This window comes from Ceratosolen solmsi, unplaced genomic scaffold (genome assembly GCF_000503995.2).
Source record: "Ceratosolen solmsi marchali unplaced genomic scaffold, CerSol_1.0 scaffold6, whole genome shotgun sequence".
NCBI lineage: Eukaryota > Metazoa > Arthropoda > Insecta > Hymenoptera > Agaonidae > Ceratosolen > Ceratosolen solmsi.
Genome location: NW_011948414.1, coordinates 17,024,933 through 17,049,598, shown reverse-complemented (window position 1 = coordinate 17,049,598; position 24,666 = coordinate 17,024,933). Strand labels below are relative to the sequence as shown.

The 24,666-nt window shown below is 29.0% G+C and overlaps 3 protein-coding genes across 3 annotated transcripts in view; 2 read left to right on the top strand and 1 right to left on the bottom strand.

Moving 5' to 3' along the window:
• mnb (minibrain) overlaps positions 1-11,050 on the top strand; it is a 46,015-nt gene extending 34,965 nt beyond the window's left edge. The window contains exons 3-9 of the mRNA XM_011507319.1: positions 2,691-2,859; positions 3,690-3,857; positions 4,000-4,286; positions 4,363-4,509; positions 4,886-5,318; positions 9,386-9,658; positions 9,860-11,050. Of these exons, the coding sequence (XP_011505621.1) occupies positions 2,691-2,859; positions 3,690-3,857; positions 4,000-4,286; positions 4,363-4,509; positions 4,886-5,318; positions 9,386-9,658; positions 9,860-10,155 (1,773 nt within the window). The 3' untranslated portion in view covers positions 10,156-11,050. The remainder of the gene's footprint in view (positions 1-2,690; positions 2,860-3,689; positions 3,858-3,999; positions 4,287-4,362; positions 4,510-4,885; positions 5,319-9,385; positions 9,659-9,859) is intronic.
• A 7,221-nt stretch (positions 11,051-18,271) lies between these two features.
• Positions 18,272-22,202, top strand: Cmtr1 (Cap methyltransferase 1). Its single transcript, XM_011507318.1, has 3 exons — positions 18,272-18,463; positions 18,784-20,677; positions 21,725-22,202. The coding sequence occupies exons 2-3, from the start codon at positions 18,912-18,914 to the stop codon at positions 22,194-22,196; spliced, it is 2,238 nt and encodes a 745-aa protein (XP_011505620.1). The 5' UTR covers positions 18,272-18,463; positions 18,784-18,911; the 3' UTR covers positions 22,197-22,202.
• A 129-nt stretch (positions 22,203-22,331) lies between these two features.
• LOC105368319 (nudC domain-containing protein 1) overlaps positions 22,332-24,666 on the bottom strand; it is a 4,238-nt gene continuing 1,903 nt past the window's right edge. The window contains exons 3-4 of the mRNA XM_011507317.1: positions 22,661-23,025; positions 22,332-22,592 (exon numbers count right to left, since the gene is read on the bottom strand). Coding sequence (XP_011505619.1) covers positions 22,393-22,592; positions 22,661-23,025 — 565 coding nt within the window. The 3' untranslated portion in view covers positions 22,332-22,392. The remainder of the gene's footprint in view (positions 22,593-22,660; positions 23,026-24,666) is intronic.

Here is a 24,666-nt window from a genome sequence, read left to right as displayed (position 1 = left end):
TTTTTTATATATATATATATATATATATATATATATATATATATATATATATATATATATATATATATATATATATATATATAATTGGACATTAATAAAACAATACAAAAAGAAAAATTATTATGATCAATAGAATATAAAATAATGTAATGCTAAGTTGGCAAATAAATAATAAAAAGCCCTCAACCTTACAGAAGAATATTTTGAGCAAACACTCGCAACAACTTTGGGATTCTCATATTTATCTTATCATATCGTGACTCAACATAAGTCACAATTTACGAGTCAATATGAACTGCGAGTACTGTAAAACTGCATCACGCCCGTACCTGCTGGGAGTGCGCATCAGCAGGCACAGCAACAGCATGATTTTCACGTGGTTTCTCGCGCGCGCGACAATATCGATTGCATTCGGGTGCGCCAGTGCAGGGGTCGACGTCGGCAACGGCAGCGCTGGCGACAACGATGACGACGGCGACAGCGCCACATTGGATTCTGCTCCTGACCATCTATTGCGTCTCTTTTCCTTTCCTGCACAGCCTCCTCTCAACGTTTCTTACCCTCCATCATGGCGCACCACTCTCCTCTCAACACAATCATCCCCTCTCCTCTAATTTGGATTCACATTTGTTTTAAAAATTAGTTAAAACATTTTCATACTGGAATTCATTGCTAGAAAGAACAATATAAAAGAACCGTCGAACAAAGTGGCTAATTCAGTCGCCGATATTTATTAATTAATTATCGTTCGGATAATGTCGTGCTATCTTGTTTATAATATGAAAAAGCATTTCGCACCGAGCATTTTAAATCTTTTATATATAAATATTGATAATGTAGGATTTATTAGAGTAGTTGTAAATAATTTGACAATTATTTCAGTTAAGAAAATGATTCGTAAAATAATACTTTGTGTAAGGTCAAAACTATTTTTTGTTTATTTATTCTTTTTTTTCTTCTTTGTTTTTTTGCAAATTTCCCATTACAATGTTATATTATGAAATATTGAAGCTTACAGGAGCTTTATTTAATCACAAATGATTTGTAAATATAACCAAGTGCAGGTATTGCTTATTGTAAGAAGCTTATAAATGCTTAAAATGTTTTTTAGTTGACAAGGTGTCAGTCTCTCAGTATAATAAACCAAAAAAGTGATCGAAAATAGAATAGAACATATTTATAGAAAAAATTAAAATGTAAGTACAAGTCATAGTAGGCGCGAAGTGCGTTTAGAAGATGAAGTTCAAATAAATATAACATATGTGAGAGAAATTGTATAATAGGTAGAAGAAAGTTCAAGTAAGTAGGTATATGAAAGAGAGAGAGAGAGAGAGAGAGAGAGAGAGAGAGAGAGAGAGAGAGACTGATAACGCTGGAGAGAGAGTGCAAGGGATTACTATAAAAGGGGTAGGGAAGTTGGTGAAAGCCCTGGGGCTGCTCTCGGCAATGTCAATGACCTCGAAAGAGAGCCGCACTTTGCTGTGCTGCGCTCTATTCTGTTATCTCTGTCGGTCTTGCGCACGATACTTATCAAGTCCGTAAGTAAGCAGGCGCAGCCAGCAACGAACTGTGCGTGCGCCAGACCACTCATATACACATACGGGGGCACACGAGACGCACGCTCGCGCGTTTGTTTTGTGTGCCAAAGTATTAGAAAAAGTAATGAGAGATAGAGAATTTTTGTACAGTATGTACGTATATCATGAATTAGAGAATTTAAAATTTTAAATGTACTATAGACGTTTAATATTAATCTTTTTTTTTTCTTTCGTTCTTTTTTCTCTTAAATTATCAAGACTTTAATTTTCACTTAATTGATATGCGTTTGGATAGTATAATGTAATTAAAGAAAACTCTTTATTATCATTAATACCGATTAATCTTCGTACAATGTATTTTAAACGTATTTTTCTAAATAACGAATACTCATAATTAGAAAAACAATTATCTAACGCTATTCTATACATAACACGTAATTATGAAAATGCCACACTTAAAAACCGTTCGAAAATGTTTATTTACCTTTTGTAAAATATAAAATGTTGGTGGAGCAGTTCATTGTGATTTAGAATAAAATGAGCATTCTGTATGATTGTTTACCAATAAAAACAGCTTCGAGTTTAAATTTGTATTTAAAATCATTACTAAATTGAAATTTCAGTCCTCTGACAAATCATTAATAATTATATAAAATAATTAAAATTGTAATTAATTTTTTAAATTTTTGATTATTACTTCCATACTATTATACATCTTAATTCAATATTTATATTGCAATTATATTGGTCTTTTATGATCAAATTTATATTAAGTTAAATTAGTTGTAATAACAACTTTCATATAAATGATTGAATACACTTTTCTTTCAAAATTTTATAATAATATTAATTTATATTCAGAAAAATTATTTACACTTATATAATATGATAGCACGATACATTTGCAAACATTGCAGTAATAATCAAAATCACTAAAACGGTTTTTCTAATATTATATTACCGTAACTTCAACCGAATAACTTGTTTCCTCACAATGCAAAATAGTTGACCCACACTGAACAAAATTGTTCATTATAAAACTATATTAAACAATGATATATAATACGAATAATACGATAAATTTTATTTATACCACTGACTTTTCATTAATTGTGTATAATTAATTTTTTTTTTTTTTTCTCGTTATCCAAGGTATATTATGCCAAAAAAAAGAGAAGAGCGCAACAGATGCAAGGCGAGGACGGGTCACATAAGAAGGAGAGGAAGCTGTACAATGACGGTTGGGACGACGACAACCACGACTACATTATCAAGAATGGGGAAAAGTTCCTCGATCGATACGAAATCGATTCTTTAATAGGTCAGTTAATTATTTACTCACCCATTATATATTATTAATCGTTATGTAAATATTTTTAATATTCCTGTGGATATTAGTTGTTACATTTATCACTATTTATATTTAAGTGAATTATTTCGTTTGCCTCATTAATGAAGTATAAAACTATTTGCGTCAATAAAAGTAAAGAACATTTGTTAATTGAAATAATTTACAAAATCAATTCTTTTCTAATACGTGTAAATTTTTAATCAGTGTAATATTTAAGGGACGCGAATGAATTTGGACATTATTCAAAAATATAAATATGCGTATGGAGTACAATATTTACAAAAAAAAAAAAAAAAAAAAAAAAAAAAAAAAAAAAAATTTATAATCTTGAGGTAATTCATACGTAAAGTTTGTAAAATTGAAATTACATGAATTCTTGAAATAAAAAAATTTCAACGTTAATAATTAGTGAAGGAAAGTTAAATAAATTTACGTTGTATTACCTTGAGAGGGGAATGAGACTATTTCCCTAAATATATAATAAAATAATGTATTATTTTTCAATCATAACCAAATGAATAGTTGTCAAACATTGGATTAAACAATAAATAATTATAAAGTCTTAATGATTTTAATGTTTGCAACAAGTAAAAGCTCAATGAGAATAAAGTATTTTTGTAAATTAATTTAGTATCCGTGCCAATTTATACGCATAAGTAATTACCATTATTTATCAAATGAAATTGAATTTTAAACGAATTTCCATATGTAAGCAAAAATTAAAAATAATCCGTAAAACAGTTGCAATAGACATTATTCTGTACAAATATAAAATTTCATTTATTATTTCCTTTCCCCAGGTAAAGGCAGCTTTGGTCAAGTAGTAAAAGCATTTGATCACGAAGAACAAACCCAGGTCGCAATTAAAATCATCAAGAACAAAAAACCTTTCCTCAATCAAGCGCAAATCGAAGTTAGGTTATTAGAAATGATGAATAGAGCTGATACCGACAACAAGTATTATATAGGTAATATTAATATTACAATTAATTTTGCACTATTAGCATTAGTTATATAATTCGTGAAATATTGTATTTGCACGCGTATTATAATGTAACAATTTGATGTAACAAACAATATTTGTATTATATAAATTATATTGTCTTACAGTTAAACTCAAGAGGCATTTCATGTGGCGGAACCATTTGTGTTTGGTATTCGAGCTACTATCGTACAACCTTTACGATTTACTTAGAAATACGAATTTCCGAGGTGTATCGTTAAATTTGACAAGAAAATTCGCACAGCAACTTTGTACTGCCCTTCTCTTTTTATCTACGCCAGAATTGAACATCATTCATTGTGATTTAAAGCCTGAAAATATCCTTTTGTGCAATCCAAAGCGAAGCGCAATAAAAATTGTGGATTTTGGTAGTTCGTGCCAACTTGGACAAAGAGTACAAACATAAAATATTGATATACGTTTATCAGATGATCGATATGTTTATAAATTACTTTTTCTTTATTTTTCAGATATATCAGTACATACAATCTAGGTTTTATCGATCACCTGAAGTGTTATTAGGAATACCATATGACCTCGCGATAGATATGTGGAGTTTAGGTTGTATTTTAGTTGAAATGCATACAGGCGAGCCTTTGTTCAGTGGAGCTAACGAGGTAAGCATTTTTTTTTTTTTTTTTTTTTTTTTTTTTTTTTTTTTTTTTTTTAAATAAATAGTTGTATTTAAGAAATAATAAAAAAAAATTTAGAATAAATACGTCTAGTGGTGTGTGAATTTTTTCTTAAGATAAAAGCAAATAAATCAAAATTTTATTGTCAGTTGAAAGCAACGTGGTTTTCTTTTTTATATGCGATATATCATGGTTATTTTTTATCTATAATAAAACTTGAAAGTAATGTACTAATCTCTTTCTTAATATATGTATAAATGATTAAACAAACAAAAAAAAATAAATAAAAAAAAAACATTTATTTAGTTGTAAATCAATTATCGAACATAATAATTGCTTATTTCTTTTCCAATGACAATAGGTTGATCAAATGAACAAAATCGTCGAAGTGCTAGGTATGCCACCGAAGCATATATTGGACCAAGCGCACAAAGCGCGGAAGTACTTTGATAAGGTTCCCACGGATGGCTCGTACGTATTAAAGAAATCCAAGGAGGGAAAGAAGTACAAGCTACCAGGTACAAGACGACTACATGATATATTAGGCGTTGAAACGGGTGGCCCAGGAGGTAGAAGGCACGGCGAGCCAGGACATTCTATCTCTGACTACCTCAAGTTTAAGGATCTGATATTAAGAATGCTAGACTTTGATCCCAAGACACGAGTTACGCCTTACTATGCGTTACAGCACAACTTTTTTAAAAGAACGGCTGACGAGGGGACCAACACAAATATCGCCGCTGCAAATAGTGCCAACACCAGTCCGGCCGTTGTGTCAATGAATCAAGACCATGGTTAGTTCATCTTCCATGATCCAATACTTATATTTATATCTTTATATCGAGAGAATTCAAAGAACGTAAACTTATTCATATAAACTAAATACCTTTGGCTTGGGAAAATTCAACCAATTATCGCATTGGTAAATAATTGATTTAGATTTTATAAAAATGTGTATGTACTTGAAGAAATCTTGATAGAATCAATATTATAAAATTAGACGATAAAAACATACATATATATATATATATATATATATATATTTAAAAAATAAAAAAATTAAAAAAAACTATAATTTTAAAAATTAAAAATTCTAATGTTTAAAGGTTGAATTTTCAATGTGCTTGAACAGAATAGTTTATATCCATAAGGACGTGTACGATATCGATTTATCAGATAGCTTTTAAATATAAAAGACATATATTTAATATAAATTCACTTTCACAGTATTTATTAACACGATAATTATTTTCATATTTTCGTTTCGTTTTTGTTGTTTTTGTTTTTGTTCTGTTTTTTTTTTTTAAGAAGACGACACGATTATTATAAAAAAATTTGTCTCTGTGTCTTAATTTCACTCGTTATTCATTCTTCATCAGCAATTTGACTTTTGTTTTTGGTTAAGATGAGCAAAGAAATAGATTGGCTGATTTCTTTAAAATGGTCACTTAATGCGTAACAAGATTTTCCGCTATAATGATTAAAAATAAAAACATAAAAGAATAAAAAAATCTTGCCTCTTTTATATCATAAATTAATAACAACTAGTCGGATTGCATTAAATAATTAACATATACCGGAAATATTAAATAATTACTCCTTCTGATATAAATTTATTTTTCGTTAAAAATTCCATTTAAATTTAAACATTATCAAATACTGGTTCGGTTTATTGTAAAACTCTGATTAATTATTGTATTCTTCTTTTTTTTTTCTAAGTTAAAGTAATTAAATTTTTACTTTACATTCATACATATATATATATATATATATATATATATATATGAAAAGATATATTTTGTTAAAGTATACAAATAAAAATTTATTGTTAAGTTATGTTAACACATGGAAAGATCGTTTATTCAAGTTTTTACACAATGTGTTCAGCAAATGGTTGTTTGAAAAGTGAAAGTTTTGTTTTGTGCAGAAAATAAGAAGCTCTCGCTACATTAGCTTCTGGCAAATTTGTTTATATAAAGCAAACATTTTGCAGATTTATTTCTCAACAATCACTTTGTATTCATAGTATGATATCATTGGCTAAACAACTCCAATATAATACAAATATTTCTAATACTATGATTGCAATGAGAACGTTGTCTTTGTTTATTACTTTGGATACTTTGGATTATTTTGAAAAAATTATTTGTTAAACTACACTTTATTATTATTATTATTATTATTATTGTTGTTGTTGTTATTATTATTAATATTATCATCATTATTATTATTATTATTATTATTATTATTATTATTATTAATTCTCACCGATCTTTTTGATATCCCGAAATCTCATATCATTACTTTTATTCTCCGGTTTCTAGTGTATTTTTGTGATTATTCTAATCTTATTCTTATTGTTTGTTTTCTGCACAAACTAAACGATTCTTGTTGTTGTTGCCCGTAGATATGATGGGGGGACAGTACGTGGCTCGATGACTGTCGTATCCGCGGGGCGGCGACGACCTGTCCTAGGCCCCAACCCTAATCTTACTTACTAACATAAGTAAGTTCTATCTAACAAACAAATCCTTGATTGCTAAAAAAAACTAACATAATACCCGAACGTGCAACCTTTTTTATATTATGTTCCTTTGGCCTCGGATGTAATGCGCGAAGCCTTGCTTGTAAATTATTCAAATTGATATTAAAAACTTGAAATGCCAAGCAATGGATTATCACGCTACTTTTGCCCAAAACTTGGTATGGAGTGTTTCTATTTTCGAGCCGACCTATCTATATACATTTCCTTTTCTTACAAATGAAATATTAATATTGGGAAAATATAATTAACGTTTTACCATAGAATATGCTTGAATTAATGCAAAGCTCTGTGCGAAAGTCAGAAAATACAGTAAAGTTTTAACCTTTCAAAAGCAACATATTCTATAAGTCTTTTTATTCTATTTAGCTTAGATGTTATTCACATTATTGCTTTTTCATTCTTTATTCACGCATGCCTCTAGTTATTTGTATTAAATTTTAGTGTAAAATACATTGAGCCAAATGATGGCACGTTGTCATTTTATGTCATGATTTCTACTTTGACAATCAATTAGCTAAGTAATATTTTAATCTTCATAAGAGACAAACAATGTTACTTAATGGACAAGTCAACGTTTCATAAAAATTAGATTTTATCATCGTAGAATAAAGCTATTGCACCGAATGTAAATATATTATCTATTTTATTATGAAGTGCCGGACATATCTATTGTAATATATTGCATGCCACAGCATGTATATATATATATATATATATATATATATATATATATTTTTTTTTTTTTCAATTCGTATACTATATTATGTACATAATACATACATTCACAAATAATTCAATCTTTCAATGTTCAAAGTACAATTGCTCTTTCCTTCTATTACATAAATAAAAATAAATGGAATGAAATACATATTTTGGCCGCTTTTAACGAAGCATTTAACATAATTTATCCGATGAAATTTGGTCTTTTTTCGAATTCGTATCGAGAAAAGAAAACTGTTTATTAATTATAGGTTCTTTAATTATTGTGCTTAAGTTGTATGGTGAATTATGTATTTTAAATTGAAATATGCTCCTTAAATTTACATTTTATGCAACTTCATCGTACAAGCTCTAATTACAATTTAACAATTCTATAAATAAGAAAAGTGTTTACTATTCGTGTGATGTTTTATATTATATCGAAGGCTAATGTCTCTTTACCTTTAGTAAGGATTAAGACAAGACAGTGTATTATACTTTATATTATAGTTTGTAATTATTATTTGGTCAGACCCTTAATTTGCATTTCCTTTTTCATTTATTTATTTCAATAAAATCAACATTTTCTTACTTGCCAAGATTGCCATTATTATACTAAAAGACTGATATTTTACTATGATTTTGATTAAATTTGATGACCAAATGAATTCATTGAAATTGAATTTAAATTTTTTTGTTTTTTTTTTTTTTTTTTAACCCCGTAGCTTTGCCATATAAATATGTATATGTAAATGTATCAAATTATTATTATTATTATCATTGTTATTATTATTGTTATTATTATTATTGTTGTTGTTGTTGTTGTTGTTGTTGTTGTTGCTATTATTATTATTATTATTAATGATCTTGGGTCGGTTTTTCTTATGAGTTATGTCACTATTGTTCATACTTCCTTAAACTTAGTCTTAGAAAATCCAATTCAGTGATCCTCACATTAATTTCTTTTTAGTACTTGTAATTAATTGTCTCTGCGGATGAAACTATTTTACTTCTATGGATATTTGTTAATTAACAAATCGATTGCAACAGTTTTATTATCGGGACAACATTTATGAAATTAATTCGACAAAGTCATTGTTAAAACATGATTATTTTTTAAACATAAAATTCGTCATTCATATGAAAATTATTCCACTGATTGAAAAATTTATAGCAGAAATTAATAAATGTAAAATAATTTACACATCAAAGTCATAAATTTACTTATATCTATAATTACATTTTTATTCAAAATAATAATAATTCAAAAAAAAAAAAAAAAAAACAACAATATACGTGGATAAACAAGGAAATGTTAAACATTCTTATATTAAGTAAATATAAATTTTTTTTCTATTTTATCATCAAATTTCAATAATCCATTAATGCATTATATTTTAGATATATTAGACGCAACGGAAGTAGGTATTTAAAAAAATAAATAAATAAATAAATGTACATTTTAGAAAAAGAATGAGTTCTTGAATATAGAGGTCGAGGAGAATTGTTTCAATCGTAGGTGAATTACAAATAGCCATGAAGAAGCTAAAAAGTATTGTCCTGCAGGTTAATGGTCTGCCATTGCTCTAATCTCTTTCTTTTTCTATTGTTCTCCAGGACTGGTTAGCATGTCTGGACAGGGCAGCAGTAGCAGTGGTGGCGCCGTTAGCGTCAACATTAGCGGGAGTGGCAGCGGCAATAATGGCGGTACAGGCAGCAGCTTGCTTCATGCACCTCAAAGCCTTAGCTCCGGTTCGAGCTATCAACCAATGGAGTGCGAGTCCTCACCGCGACATACCCTCGGAATCAGCAGACGACCGACAGCCACCTCGAATACGAGCAGCAGTGGCAACTCGATAACAGCATCCATGGACGGTGGAAATGGAAGCGTTAGCGGTGGTAGCGGTACCGGCGGAGGCGGTAATAGCACCAGAGTCGGCGGTAGCAGCAGCGGAGGCGGAGGCGGCGTTGGCATTGGCGTTGGCGGCGGCGGCGGCGGCGGCGGCGGTGGCAGTGGTAGTGGTGGTGGTGGCGGCGGCGGTGGCAGCGGCAGCGGCAGCAGCGGCGGTGGTGGCGGCGGCGGCAGTGGCAGCAGCAGTAGCTCCCTTATACAGAATTCCCTTGGCTCGTATAACAGCCTCATCCTTCCTAACATTCCCCATCTGCCGGCGGCGATGATGGGCTCGCCAATGTCCGGCATCCATCACCACCAGCAGCCCAGCTTTTACAACTACGCGGGCTATGGCAGTGGGTCCGAAGGCCACAGGCAAGTGGTCGTGCCGTCGCAAGTGGTAGTGACCGGTGGTAAGCAGCGCGGCGACGCCGAAAGGGAGGACAGTCCGATGGTGGGTGTGTGCGTGCAGCAGAGCCCCGTAGCCATTCATTGATCATTGTCGTCCAATGGTTTCATGGGCTCCTCGCCTCGCCGACACGATAGACGCCTATACGGGCAGAAGATGGGCCGTGATATACATTGACGGTTCGTGCTGCTTACTTCAGTCTTCTTTGGATTCTTGATCATCCCTTGGCTACTACGCTTGTGCGACGTTTTTATTTTAAAGGATTCTCGTTTGCCTTTTTCCTTTCGAGTGTTCGTTTTGATTGTTCTAGGAGTTTCAATGAGAATTTTGAAGTCTCATTTTACTCCCGAGCTTTCAGTTTCGTTTCGATTGTTTAATGTTGATGGTTTGCTAGAATTCTTTTCGCTGCCTCGGCCAAGGAGAGACACTTTTATTAAACGTGCAATGTCTCGAGTTTTCTATGGATCTGTATTGCAGTGAAATGCATAAATACTTACAAGGAACAATTGTATGGTTCTTTTAGTAAGTTACAGATTTGTCAAAATTACACAAATTTGAATAAAGTGCAAAAAGTATGGGGATGGTACTCAATGTAGTCTCAGAAAGTTTCAATTCTGCTTACCTACGAAACAATAATTTTGCTCGAAAAAAGTTACCAATTATGTTATAAAACAATAATTCCAAATATTTAAACCTTCGTCGGCACATAAAAAAAAAAAAAAAAAATTCAAATACCGATAAATTAGGCAGACCTCTTGATCAGCCCACAGGAAAGAAGCCTCTTGATCTTCGTTTTCTTACCTCACGACGCTGCATTGACTTTTAAATAAAAACTCATCGTAAGAAGAGAGACAAATGTGCGTGCGTGACCGCCTCGATCGAAAGCAATAAGTGCAAATATGCCTATACGTGCAAAAAATGGAAAATAAGAAGAAGCGAAAAGGCTGACAATCACGACAACGAAAGATCTAACTGAAGAAAAGTACGAAGAAGAACAGGAAATCAAATGGTGTTCTCTCTCTCTCTCTATCTCCATATCTATCTCTTTCTCTCTCTCTCTCTCTCCTCTCTATCTATCTCTATCTACCTATCTATCTTTCCCGCATCTCTTAACGGTTTTGCGGGTATATGTGAATTTCCATCCTAGACGGAGGGATGAATTAATAATATAAAACGTCGATCGGCAATTGAAACTCATCTCAAAGGAATTAAACCGAAGAAGAGCAAATTCTGTATGGAATATAGCTCGTTAATTATTTAATACTATAAATTGTGTATGCGCGTGCGTATTTGTGTGCGAGCATGTATCCGTGTGCGTGTGTCTGCGTGTGGGTGTATGCGCGCTCGCATGCATCCGTGCGTGCGTATGCGCATATATATGGATAAATATATATATATATATATATATATGCATATATGTATATATGTGTATATGGATAGAAAAGTATATAAATACAGGTTGCATCTTACTATATATATATATATATATATATATATATATATATATAAAAATATATACAGAAGGTATGCCGATCGGTGCAGTATACGAAAAAAAAAGACGTAAGAGGTGGAGAACAAAGAGAAAGCGCCGCGTTACCTCGAGAGCATGGATACACGGAGGATTACGGCCTAGAGTGAGGAGTGAAACCAAGCCTGACCTCTATGAGTCCTGCCCGACAGACACTTAATTAAATTTCAATGAAAAAAAAAAAAAAAAAAAAGAAAATGAGGACAATGCAAATTTAGTCGATAATGCGACAAGGGATAAATTTTACCATATGAACTGTGTGGCCTAGAGAGGAAAAAAGTGATAATTACCTATTACTATTATATTAAATGAAGGGGGTAATACAGATAAACAATGTAATCATGTACTCCGATAGAGTTTTATACACGATGTGACGAATGTAAAAGGTACATAGTGCGTATACACAGTAAAAGAAAAAAATAACAAAAGAGAATGCTTGTTCTTTGTACAATACGTTTAGGTGAACGCAAATAAGAGTGCAGCTTTAGGGTCTTAACTTGTAAGTGCAGAAAAAATGAATACAAATGTGAGAATGTGTGTAAGAGACATGAGAGTGTATGCGTGAGAAAAAGAGAGCGAGGGAAGGGAAGAGATGTGGATTTAATTCTTTTATTTACTTTGGATTCGACTAGGCGTTGGATGTGTGAATAAAACATGCTGAGCGGCGCAAATTCCAATTTGTTGCTTACAAGGACTTGAAACAAACTTGAGTCTTTGCGCAACTTAACAATACATATTTATACATAAAGTATTGATAAGAAAGTCGAAGTATAAACGCTACGAATCATCATGAATGATATAATCATATAAGGAAAAAATTAGGTACTTTGTAATTTAACAATACATGCGTATCACAAGTACATACAGTTCCAACGTCGTTATTGATTTTTGCCGTTTTTATTTTATTTTTCCTTTTTTTTTTTTGTATTTTTTTTTTGTATTTTTTGTATTATTATCGTACATCAATTTTGCTCAACTCTAGTGAACTTCAGGTTCTAGGGAATGCGAAACGAAAGTCAGCTCAATAAATTTTTTAATACAAATTTTTTTTTTTTTTTTTTTTTTTTTTTTTTTTTTTTTTTTTTTTTTTTTTTTTTTTTTTTTTTTTGACCAGATAAACAACATAACAGGTATTGAAATCTGAAATATAGAAAACAAAACACTAAAACTAGTTACGATATTCAATACGTAGACTGAGTAAGTGTTTCTTACTGTAAAAAAGAAAGGAAGGAAGGAAGGAAGGAAGGAAGAAAGAAATAAAGAATAGAAAAAGGAAGGCTTATCGTCCTCGGTATTTTATGAAAAGTCGAGAATTTGTGGATTTCTCGCACACGTTAATTGTAAAGTAAACTCTTTAAAAGCGAATCTTTTTTTAACATAACTAAATAATAAAGACTGTTGATACAAAGTGTTTGCTGTATTATGAACATTTGCTAAAAGTTTACGGATAGATAACATAAAAATACCGTTTGTGAAAAATATCAATTTTATTTTTATTATTAATTAAATTAAAATATTAAAAGTTTCGAGTGTATAGCTTTTTTAATAGCATGATTTACATTATTCGTATTCAAGGCGAAGGGTTTTAATTAAACATTTTTAAAGGAACAGCATAAAACAAATTTTTGCAGTAATGAAAATGTTGGGAGTCTTTCCTCGCATTCTCATATTGTGCTTGCATATCAGTTTGGCTGTCGGTGTATTCGACGCGACTGCAAGTGTGTGTAACCAATGCATTTCATCCAGCTTATTGAAGGGCTTGGAATTATAATAATAAAAAAAAAAGTATAAAAAGATAATAAAAATAAAAAAAAATAAATAAGGATTTCATCGATCATTTAGCTCGTAAACGACGAATTACGTTGGAGTACGTACAGATTTTTCAAGTTATTTATATATTTTTATAACGCAGTATCGACGACATGTAAATGTATATTTCTATGCCCCTCCTCCGCATGATGTCAGGTATACAACTGTTGAAAACTTTTCTAGAATCATTGAATTTTGTTAGATATCTACGTCGTGCGTAAGTGTGTATTTTTTACCTCAAGTTGAGATCGGTTGTTAAGCTCAACAGTGACTTTTGAAAGTTATTGTGTAATAAGTAATTGTCGAATAATCCGCAGCCAAACGGATAGAAATCGAGTATATATAATATGATGGACATGATGAACATTAAAATAAACTGATGCACATTAAATAAGCTTAAATTTCAAAAGAAAGAAATGAAAGAAGGCAAAGTGTCACGGGTCGGGCCGGGTCGGGGGGGGGGGGAGAGATCCTCTTAACAATTGCGAGTATGTTCAAAGTTTTCTGTGATAAATTCTGACATACTCGATGGGGGATGATGAAGAAAAAAATGAAGGAAAAAAAAATGAAAAAAAAAAAATAATAATAATAATAATAATAATGAAAAGAGAATAGAAGTGAATATGAAATATTCTCAATGGAACGGCAAAAATCAGTACGCTTTTTTCAGAGAAGCAAGGAAAATAATAAAATAAAATATAAATAGGTAACGTATAATTTCAGATGCATCCTCTTCCAAATCTCTCTGTTAAATTCTGTACGCGAAAGTTTTCATGATCGTTTTAAGCCCACTGGCTTATTATCGAAAAGATTAACTTTGTTTTTAAAGAAGGAAAACGTCGGGGAGAGGATAAAATTGAGATGTGTGACGTACTAAACATATACTTTTTTTCTTAAGGAATAAAAGCAAAATGTAAACATTGACAGAGCACAGTGGTGACTTTCGAATACAGAGTTACTTGTTGACGATGCATAACGTATTTCGTTCTTTATTTAATTTCTTTTTCACATGACCATCGTTAATGTTCTAAATTAATTGTTATCATTTAATAATATATAGTTCTGTCATTAATTTGAAATTACGGATTTTAGCAAATTGAAAAAAGAGGACCTTGATGATATTCATTAATTGATATATCAATGTTTTAATGTATTCATATCAAAAGCATTATGATACATTGTTAAAGCATCTTATCATCTTATTATCGTCGCCTGTAATTTAAATTTAAAGCTATCATTATGAAATAAAAGTTCTGTTTTCTTAATCACTTTTAAGAAGTAAGGATGTATTCGGCCACCATTGATGAATTCAATGCTTTTGTATTGTTCGTTCATCGAGGACCTCTTTAAATTAATATTTTGGGACAATTTATTTTGTGGCAGAGAAATAATAACGACTGCGAATTTAAAAAAAAAAAAAGAAGAAAAAGAAGAAGAAAAGAATAATAATAATAATAATAATAATAATAATAATAATAAAAAAAAAATATATATATATATAAAGTGGTTTTTGGGATTTTGAAAGACTATTGAACCATTGTTAGTTTGTAAATTGTAAAACTTATTGAATGAACTGCGGTTTTTTCAATTTTCAATACATACGTCGTTCCTGGACGATCCTGGATATTCCGGTGACTTTCGCCACTCAACAACAGTTGACCCTTAATACCGAATATTTAAGCCAATTAGCAAATGACAGAATTGTACACATTACATAGTATAAGAGTCAGTAATACATGTTTCACGAGATTGTTCTCGATGATTTATAGTTATTTGTGACAATTTTATTATACTTCTTATCTACTTTATAAAAACAATTTTTAATGTACGTTAATATTTCAATGAAAGGAAAAGAGGGGAGGGGGAAAAAAACGAGAAAGGAAAAGAGAGAGTGAGAGAGGGGTGGGGGGGGAGATAAAGATGCCTATAGTATAATCGAAGAATACTAATGACTTCTTTTATTTTATAATATTGTATTATTGCAAAAATATCTTACACCGTTTATGTCTTAATTTACACAAGGCGTTGCCACATAAAATTATATTATCCCCATGAAATATTAGTATATTTAACTAAACATCAATCTTCTGAACATGTATTAACTGAAATAACATAAGTTTCCTAAAGTCATGTGTAAAAACATTGTGTTCAAAAGAAATATACTACAATACGACTGATAAAATGCCTGTAAGTGGCGAGCAAGCGTCCATCGAGGAACATTATGATACTCGAGCAAAGATACACCTCTCGATCGTCAATTGGACGCCACAGATCGGAGCATACGTGGAATGAATGAGAATAAACAAATTAAAGCGCTAACATTTAAGAGAAAAACCAACCGACTTATAAAAAGAATACAATACAACAAATTATAAAGAAAAAAAGATGCGAAAAACCATCAACTCCATATGAGACAAAGAAATTGTATCTAACCTGTATACATTGTCATATTATTATTAATATTATACATAATATTGTAATTGAAAATTTAAAACAATATTACATAAGGTTAATAATAAACAAGTGCATCTCTACTCTTGACTCCTACCTTCTTTACTAGAAATAATTTTTTTTTTTTTTTTTTTTTTTTTTTTTTTTTTTATAACTTCCGTTCAATATGAAAGTGAATGATGAGCTTTTCGAATATATCGAATTGTATTTGAGAGGAATTTTGCTTTTTTTTTATCAATAAATTCACGCGCACGTAGGTAATATATGAATTACCTGGTCACATAATCTGCTTGAAATTTTAAAACTAAATTACGAAGGTTTTTTTTTTGTTCTATCTTAATTAGCCTTGTTTAATAACTATATTATTATACTAGTTTTAGGCATTATATATCTAATAAGTTGTTTATTTCAAATCAAAATCAAAATTTTTTTAATTATATCTTCATACAAATCTAGAGAATTTTTATAGTGAAAAATATCATTTTTATATTTATTTGTGTTCTGTCGACAAATTGCTTGTATAAATTTGATTAAATATTTATTACTATTATAATATTAATTATATAATTTTATTTATTTGTGTACGCATGCCTGCATGTACATGTATACACACAATGCATAAAGAACTCATTTATTTGATTCTGTTATGATTGAAATGATATTTAATTGTTAATGATGATAGATGTTTTTGTATGATAATGAGTATGATAAAAATTAAATTTGACATGCATTGATGAAGAAGATAACAAATTCATAACTTCATTAAATTTTGTACATTTATAGCATTAATTTTCACTATTTACAATGAATTACTAACGATAAAATAAAAATAAAAAAATAATAATAATAAAAAAAAAAAAAAGAAAAAAAGAGCGAATTTATATAAATGCGTGATACCATTGTGAGACATTTTATTTTTTTTAATTTTTTTTTAATATAATAATAAATATCATAATGTAATGTAAAGAGACTTCTCCCATTGACATATCAGCAATTGAATTAATTTAAATTCATTAGTAAATTCAAATATTCAGTTATACTTTTTTTTTTTTTTTTTTGATATTGTATATCATTGCATTATCTAATAATAAAAAATCAATAAAACAAAAAAATCAAATTACTTTTATTCCATACTATTTATATTTTTATCGTTCACACACATATATATATATATATATATATATATATATATATATATATATATATTCATATAATTACAAATCCTAATGATTAATGACATTGTCCAATGAAAATACTACTTAGCCTAAGTAAATTATGAATTTCTTTGACAACAAAATGAAAATTTTCTATTATACTTATATACAATGTAAAAGCACGCGATAGTTAAGAATTTAATATATAAATTTATAAAACACTTTTGTAATCGACAGTTTGTAAAATTTTTATACAATTTTAAATTCAATATGTCATTTGACTATGGCTTATCAAAGTTTGAATAACGGAATTTATTCACACACGAATAGTCTATACTATGAAAATAATAAGAATATTAAAGATTTGAATAGTCAATAATGTGCCAACAGTCGATAAATCCTTATACATCAATAATTAATTGTCTGCCGTAGTTGAGAGTGATTTCTTTCTGTTTATTTATTTTCACGCAATGTTTATTAATTGTCATTTGCGATCTGCCAATCAGTGACATGATATTGTGCAAAAATGGAAAAATGATCTTAGCCACTACAATTTGCACTAATTAGCTTGTTCATTTTGCTCGCTTATCGCTAGGATTTTTATTTTTAGCTTAAGTTCCGAAATCGAACACTTGTGCGACCTATATTACTATACTAGTTCCACCCTTAGCGTGCAAATAATAATTTTCTCGATTTTAATTATTTTAATCCATCTGCTTGATGGACATAAAAACATCCAATAGATTTTTGTCATCTTAATATTAGACGCGCTAAGGTGACTTATAAAACCTTCTTCTTTTTTTTTTTTTTGTAAGGAACATAAGAGGCTGAAGAACATCACATTCGACACATTGTGTATACATACACATAACCTGTTTGATTTTTACAAACTAAAATTAAGTATGTAAATTTTAAAAATAAGTTATTACTGGAAGTATGAAAAGTACTTGATGTACATTCATTTATGAAAAAAAAAAAAAAACAATTCATATATTAGATACATAACAAACGAAAAGATGTCTTCAAGATTAAGTGGTACGTATCATATATTATTATTATTAGTTTATTATTACAATTATGCTTCATATTATATATTTGGCTAACTATTATTGTTAAGACACTAGTGACACTTCTGAAGAGGAAGGGACTAATATCATTAAATCAGGAAAGCGTACGAGAAAAACTAGTTATCTAGTCGATTCAGGGAAACGCGTAGCAAAAAAAAAAAGCCATGGTAGGTAATGATAATATTGTTTCCAATTTTATATTAATGTTAGTTTTTGTTTAGATTCCAGTTACAATGACAGCTATCACGATGGGAAAGAAGATCCTCGTGACATTGAATCGTCCGACATTCAATGTTTTTATGACAAAAATTATCTTAATGATAAATTCGACGATGAATTAGAAGAAAAATCACAAAGTTCATATTATCACGACCATAGCTTATCTGGTATGATTTTCATATATATAAATACATTGCATTATTATTGATATATTGTGATAATAAATTTAGTAAATTCTTATGTGATTAAAAATTGATAAGGCAACCTGTACAATAGCGTTTATTAATCATTTATTAATTTTAAAAATAATTTTAATTGAACCCTTGATTCTTACTGTATACAAAATATATACTTACACATTAATATATTGGAATAATTTATATGAAATTAAATTATCAACTTTGTTTATAATTTTAATTAATATTTTAAAAGTCTGATATAATTTTTAACTGTCAAATAAAATACTAACAATAACGTACTGTACTAGATTACAAGGATGATGTTTCAAAACAACAAAATGATTCTTTGAAAGCCAGTACAACCAGTAGTACAGACTTTGAAGATGTGGAAGAAAACAGTGAATCGCCGTCAAAAACTGGAAGCGTTGCAGAACGTATGATGAAAAAATGGGGTTTTGAAACGGGAAAAGGCTTGGGTAGAGCACTTCAAGGTAGATCAGAACCAATATCGGCGTCTACGCAAAAGGGTCGTCGAGGTTTAGGACTTAAATTAAAAGAATTGGAGAAAGCTCATATTGAGTTTAAACCAGAGGACGAAGTTATACAGGTACAAGAAGAAATTACGTGGCTTCAAAATGACTATAAAATTTTGCCGTCTTCTGAAGAAATAATCGATTGGCAAAATAATAGAATAGAAGGAGAAAGAAAAAATACCATAAATAACGAAACAATTTTTTGTGATGAAATTCTTGTTTTAAATGTTGTTAATTCAAAGTCAGTCTTTGCGAGGCTTGATAAAACCGAAATGCGTGAAGCAAGAACAAGATCAAATCCTTTTGAAACGATTCGAGGATCAATTTTTCTCAATAGAGCCGCTGTCAAAATGGCTAATATAGACAAAGCTTGTAATTTTATGTTCACCGAGCCACCTAACGTTAAGTCAAACGAGTTACTCTATTTTGCAGATGTTTGTGCAGGGCCAGGAGGATTTAGCGAGTATGTTTTGTGGAGAAAGAAATGGCACGCTAAAGGCTTTGGTTTCACACTTAAAAATGAAAATGATTTTAAGCTTCATGATTTTTACGCTGGCCCTTGTGAGACTTTCCATCCTTATTATGGCCCTAAAAATGATGGTAATGTATTTGATCCAGAAAATCAAATAGCTTTGAAGGACTTAATAATGTCACAAACAGAAAATATGGGAGTTCATTTTATGATGTCCGATGGAGGTTTTTCAGTAAAAGGACAAGAAAATCTGCAAGAAATACTTTCAAAGCAATTATATCTTTGCCAATGCTTAGTAGCGTTGATGATTGTCAGGGTTAATGGTCACTTTGTTACAAAGGTATTTGATTTATTTACTCCATTCAGTGTTGGACTTGTTTACATAATGTATCGCTGTTTCAAAAGAATTAGTATTTTTAAACCAAATACCTCTAGACCAGCTAATTCTGAACGATACTTAATATGCGAAGGAAAATTACCTAACGTTGGTCATATAATTGATTATCTATTTAAAACCAATAAAAGATTATTAGAAAATAGCAAAACAAATGACATTCTTGAATTAATACCAGTAGAAAAACTATTATCGGACAATAAATTCTTTGATTATGTAAAAAGTTCTAATGAACTAATAGCTCAAAGACAAATTATTGGCCTGAAAAAGATAGCTGCTTACACAGAAAATAAAAATCTAATTGAAAGTAAGCAAGCAATTATGCGAGAACAATGTTTAAAATACTGGGGGTTACCCAATCAAGCACGTACTGTACCACGTCGCATAGATCCCCTTACAAAAGCACAAATGTTATTACAAGATGCATTAAGTGTATTAGAAAAAAGCTCCTATAAATACGCTACAAAGCTTTCAGCAGAAAATGTAAAAAGTACAGTGTTGCTTAATCACTGTAATTGGTATTGCATGCCTAGTTCGTGTGGACCAAATTCTCCAGTAGAGAATTATACAACATTTTATTTAGGAATGGGACGGTCTCAAATATATAAATATACCGATAGAGGCCATTGGGAACAAGTTAATGATCTATTAATTGAATTACCACGCAAAACTTTAATTTATGCAGAAATGGTTGCAGAAATGAGAAGAGAAGAGCGAAGTTTAACAAAAACTTACGGGTTACATATTTTTGATGCTTTTGTATTAGGAGGACAAAATATATCTGGAGAATATTTCATTGATAGGTATTTAAGATTTCCTTTCATTATTTTTTTATTAGATAAGAATTTTATTTTTCTTAAATTTGAATAAATTTGAATTCAACATTGATTGTAAAATTGTATGTTCGGTTATTCTTACAAATTGCTTATAAATTCTTAGAAATTATTCTTATATTTAGTTGTGAAAATTGAATATTAAATTTTTTAAGAAAGTTAAGGAACGTATTATTAAAACAACATTTTCTAGAATCATAAATATTTTATATGACATCATAAGTATATACTGCAAAGAATTAATATATCCAATAATAATTATTATATTGTTATTATTATATTGTGCGTGTTTATATAAATATATATTATTTTTAATTTACTAGTCGACTCTATTAACAGATTAAAAATTTCATTGATTTAATATTAAAGACATATTATATATATATATATATATATATATATATATATATATATATAACAAGAAAACCCTTACTATTCTATTACTTTTAATTTTATTTATAATTTACATTAAAGCTATATTAACGATTACTGTACAACAAGTACATATATTATCTAATATATTTTTGCATTTTTTCATTCGTTGTAAGATCTTTATAAGATAATGTTAAAGATAACATTTTATTATTGAAAAATTTATATATATGTAGTAGTTTAAATATGGTTTAATATTTCATAGTATTAGCATTAGAAATATAATTCACCAATACTATTTATGCAGAAATATTATTAAGTTATGAAATGTATTGATAAAAATATAGTCAAATTCACCTAGTGATATTGTATGTCACTTTTAATATAAAAGTCAACATTATCGATTAAAATCCACTAAATATTTCTTCAAAGCTTGATAAAAAATTGGCAAATAGAATAATGATTTTTTATCCTAAATACATTTAGCAGATACTTTTCAACCGTTTTATAATAACATTAAGTAAGTAAGTTAAAATAAAGTAAATAAAAAATAAAAGTTTAAAGAAATAATACTATGTACAATGTTTTATGATATTATAGATTTTCTTTTTCTTTTACTTTTTTAATGTGAGATATTATTTTCAGGTTAGAGCTTATAGAATTATTTTGCAAAGCACTTTGGAAACCAATAGACAGAAGGTTTGGTTCAGTACGAGTAAAGGAATTTTTTCCAATTAATTGTGATATTGCCAAAAATTTAACTGTTAAAATAAAAATTATGAAAAATGGTACGAAAGCAAACGGATACTATCCAAAAAAGTATTCCTATGAAAATGATAATGACGAGGCATATTACTATGTTTTAAGAAGCATTGTATTTTTCAAAAACACAATACACCCTTGGACCTGCCACTATAGCTCTCATAAACAACAAATGTATTTTTATAACCAAATAAACAACGATTCTCTATGGAAATTACCAAGTGTAGGAATAGCTAATTTTGCCCAAACAATACAAACGCGAATAATTTGGAATTGGGCATCAGATAAATTACTCGATATGAATAAGTTTATCGAACTTTTAAATACAACCAGTAAATCCTTTAAAAAGACCTAATTAATTCACTTTATCATTTTCAACTTCAGAAAATTTTCCAAAATTTTTTATTGGAAATTTTTTTTACATCGTACAATAATTAATTAGAATAACATTTTCTTTTTTTTTTGGTTTTTTTTTTTATATTAAATAAAATAATTTAAATACAGAGATATGTAAACAACTTTATTTACACAGAATTATGAACTTCAACAAATTATGAATAAATTTGCAATTGATATAATACATCCTTTGTTAAAATAATCAAATATTTATTTATAGTTACAGCTCCTAAAATTGGTGATGATTCACTCCCAAAATCCAATATCCTTTGTTTGCCAATTTGTGCATTATTTTCAGGTTTTTCATATAAAAAGGCATGCTTCGTATGCTCCACTACAGCTATAAAAGATCCATCTATAAGCAAAATCAATTAATATAGGCATTATATTATTTAATGTATTAAATATAAATAATGAACTGACCAGGTGGTGAAACACAAAACTTTTTATTTGTTTTACTAGCTTCGACGTAGCCAAAACCTGGGAAAGTATGAATATGCTCTAGCTCCCAGTCTTCGTTATTAGATTCTTTCATCATCCAGATACACCCATCGTGATCATGCCTCAAGCATATAATTTGTCCAGATGATTGCTTTTCTATAAACAAAATTCTATTACTACTGCCCAGTATAGCCATGTGTGTAATGCTGTGATTAGCAAAATTAATTCTCTGCAGAATATTCTCTGATCCACTTAAATCACATTCTTCTAATTGCTCTGAATTGAAACCAATAGCGGGTTGATCTTGAGCATTTACTTCTTGTTGATTTGAGCATAAATGTGAAAATCTACAATATATTTACTTATGTACGAACGAATCTTTTTAAGAAATTGATAATTAACGATAAAATAATGTAAAACAGTGTAAAATAAAGAGTTATTAGGCGAATAGAATATAATATATTGTATATGGATCATTCTAATATCAATATATTTGCTTTAAAAATGGTTAAATATATTTATTTATAATTATATTATAAGCGCAAAAATTATATTTTCTTCATTAAATTGATAAATAATAAATATTGCGAAGTTATCAAATATTTTGTTTTTGAATATAAATTAATTGCATTACTCTGTGTTAAAAGGAATTTTTTCACATATTATTAAATATGATTTACAATATATCTTTTAAAAATTAATTTTTAATTTCCGTACGAAACATTTACTTTTTTAAATCTAATACAACAAGATACTAATGTAAGTTTTCAGCTTTAAAACTGTTTTTAAAATGTAAAATAATATTTAAATTAATAAATATTATATATATTAATATAATTTATAAAAATAAATAATTTTAAATGAATAAATCGTATGAAAATAGATGAAATTGCCAGTCTCATTATATTTAGTAATTTAAACAATAACGCACTCATTGTTTACTGTATTTCCATATTAACTAGAATTACATTTTTATATTTTAATTATTCCAACAATATTTAATAGAATATACTAAATAGATCATTAAAGTGTAATTGTTAGGCAATTTATTACTTATATTTTTGTATAATTACAAGTACTTTATTGTACAAGGAAAAAAAAGTTTTTTATAAGTAATAATAACTTTTTGGTAATTTTCTTATTATTCTGAAGATATTTCTTTTTCAATCGGTATTAATCAGGTTTATATATATATCATGAATTGCAGTATATTCGGAATTAAAAATAATAATCTATTTGAAGTAATTGCCTAAAGTCGACTAAAGTTATTGAATTATTTTGCAATTATTAACTGGCAATAATGAAATAATATAAATTAGGCAATTTAAATTAACATTAATGTAAACGCGCAAAATAAACTTCAGCGATATTATTTGATATTAAAAACGGTTGAAGCTTATAAAAGATATGACGAATATTTCTACATTTTCTAATCTACATGATTTTAAAATATATATTTTTTCAAAGCTATTATTTTACAAAAATTAAAACTAATTCAAATTATGAATATTTGTGATACTCGCAGAAGCTAAAGAGAATTAACGAACGACACTCTTCGTTCTCAAAATCTTCTGTAATTACCTTGACATTTATACGATAAAATTCATTATTAATATGCCAACAATTTTTTCACTAATTGTGCAATTAGTATTGTAATAATAATTTCATATAAATAAAAGAAACAAAACCAGAATAAACCGGAATAAATAGTCGAGACGTGAGGATTTAAGAAAATAACGATAAGTTGACAAATTCATTATATATAAACGGTATATTTATTTTTTAACATACAACGATTATAAGTCAATTATCTAAAAATTTTGCAACATGCCCAAATTTTGCAACAGCCCAATCCAATGACTGCTGAAGCTATTTTAACTGTTGCTTTCCCCAGCGCTGTTTCTTGTTCGATTATACAGGTAAACTAAAAAGATTAAACGCTACATCTATGACAATCAATCACTGACTTCCCCTCCCTTACTTTTCCT

Coding starts and splice junctions, on each gene's coding strand:
- Cmtr1 (XM_011507318.1), top strand. CDS start 18,912: ATGATGAAAAAATGGGGTTTTGAAACGGGAAAAGGCTTGGGTAGAGCA. Junction 20,678..21,724: donor GGAGAATATTTCATTGATAG/GTATTTAAGATT, acceptor TATTATTTTCAG/GTTAGAGCTTATAGAATTAT.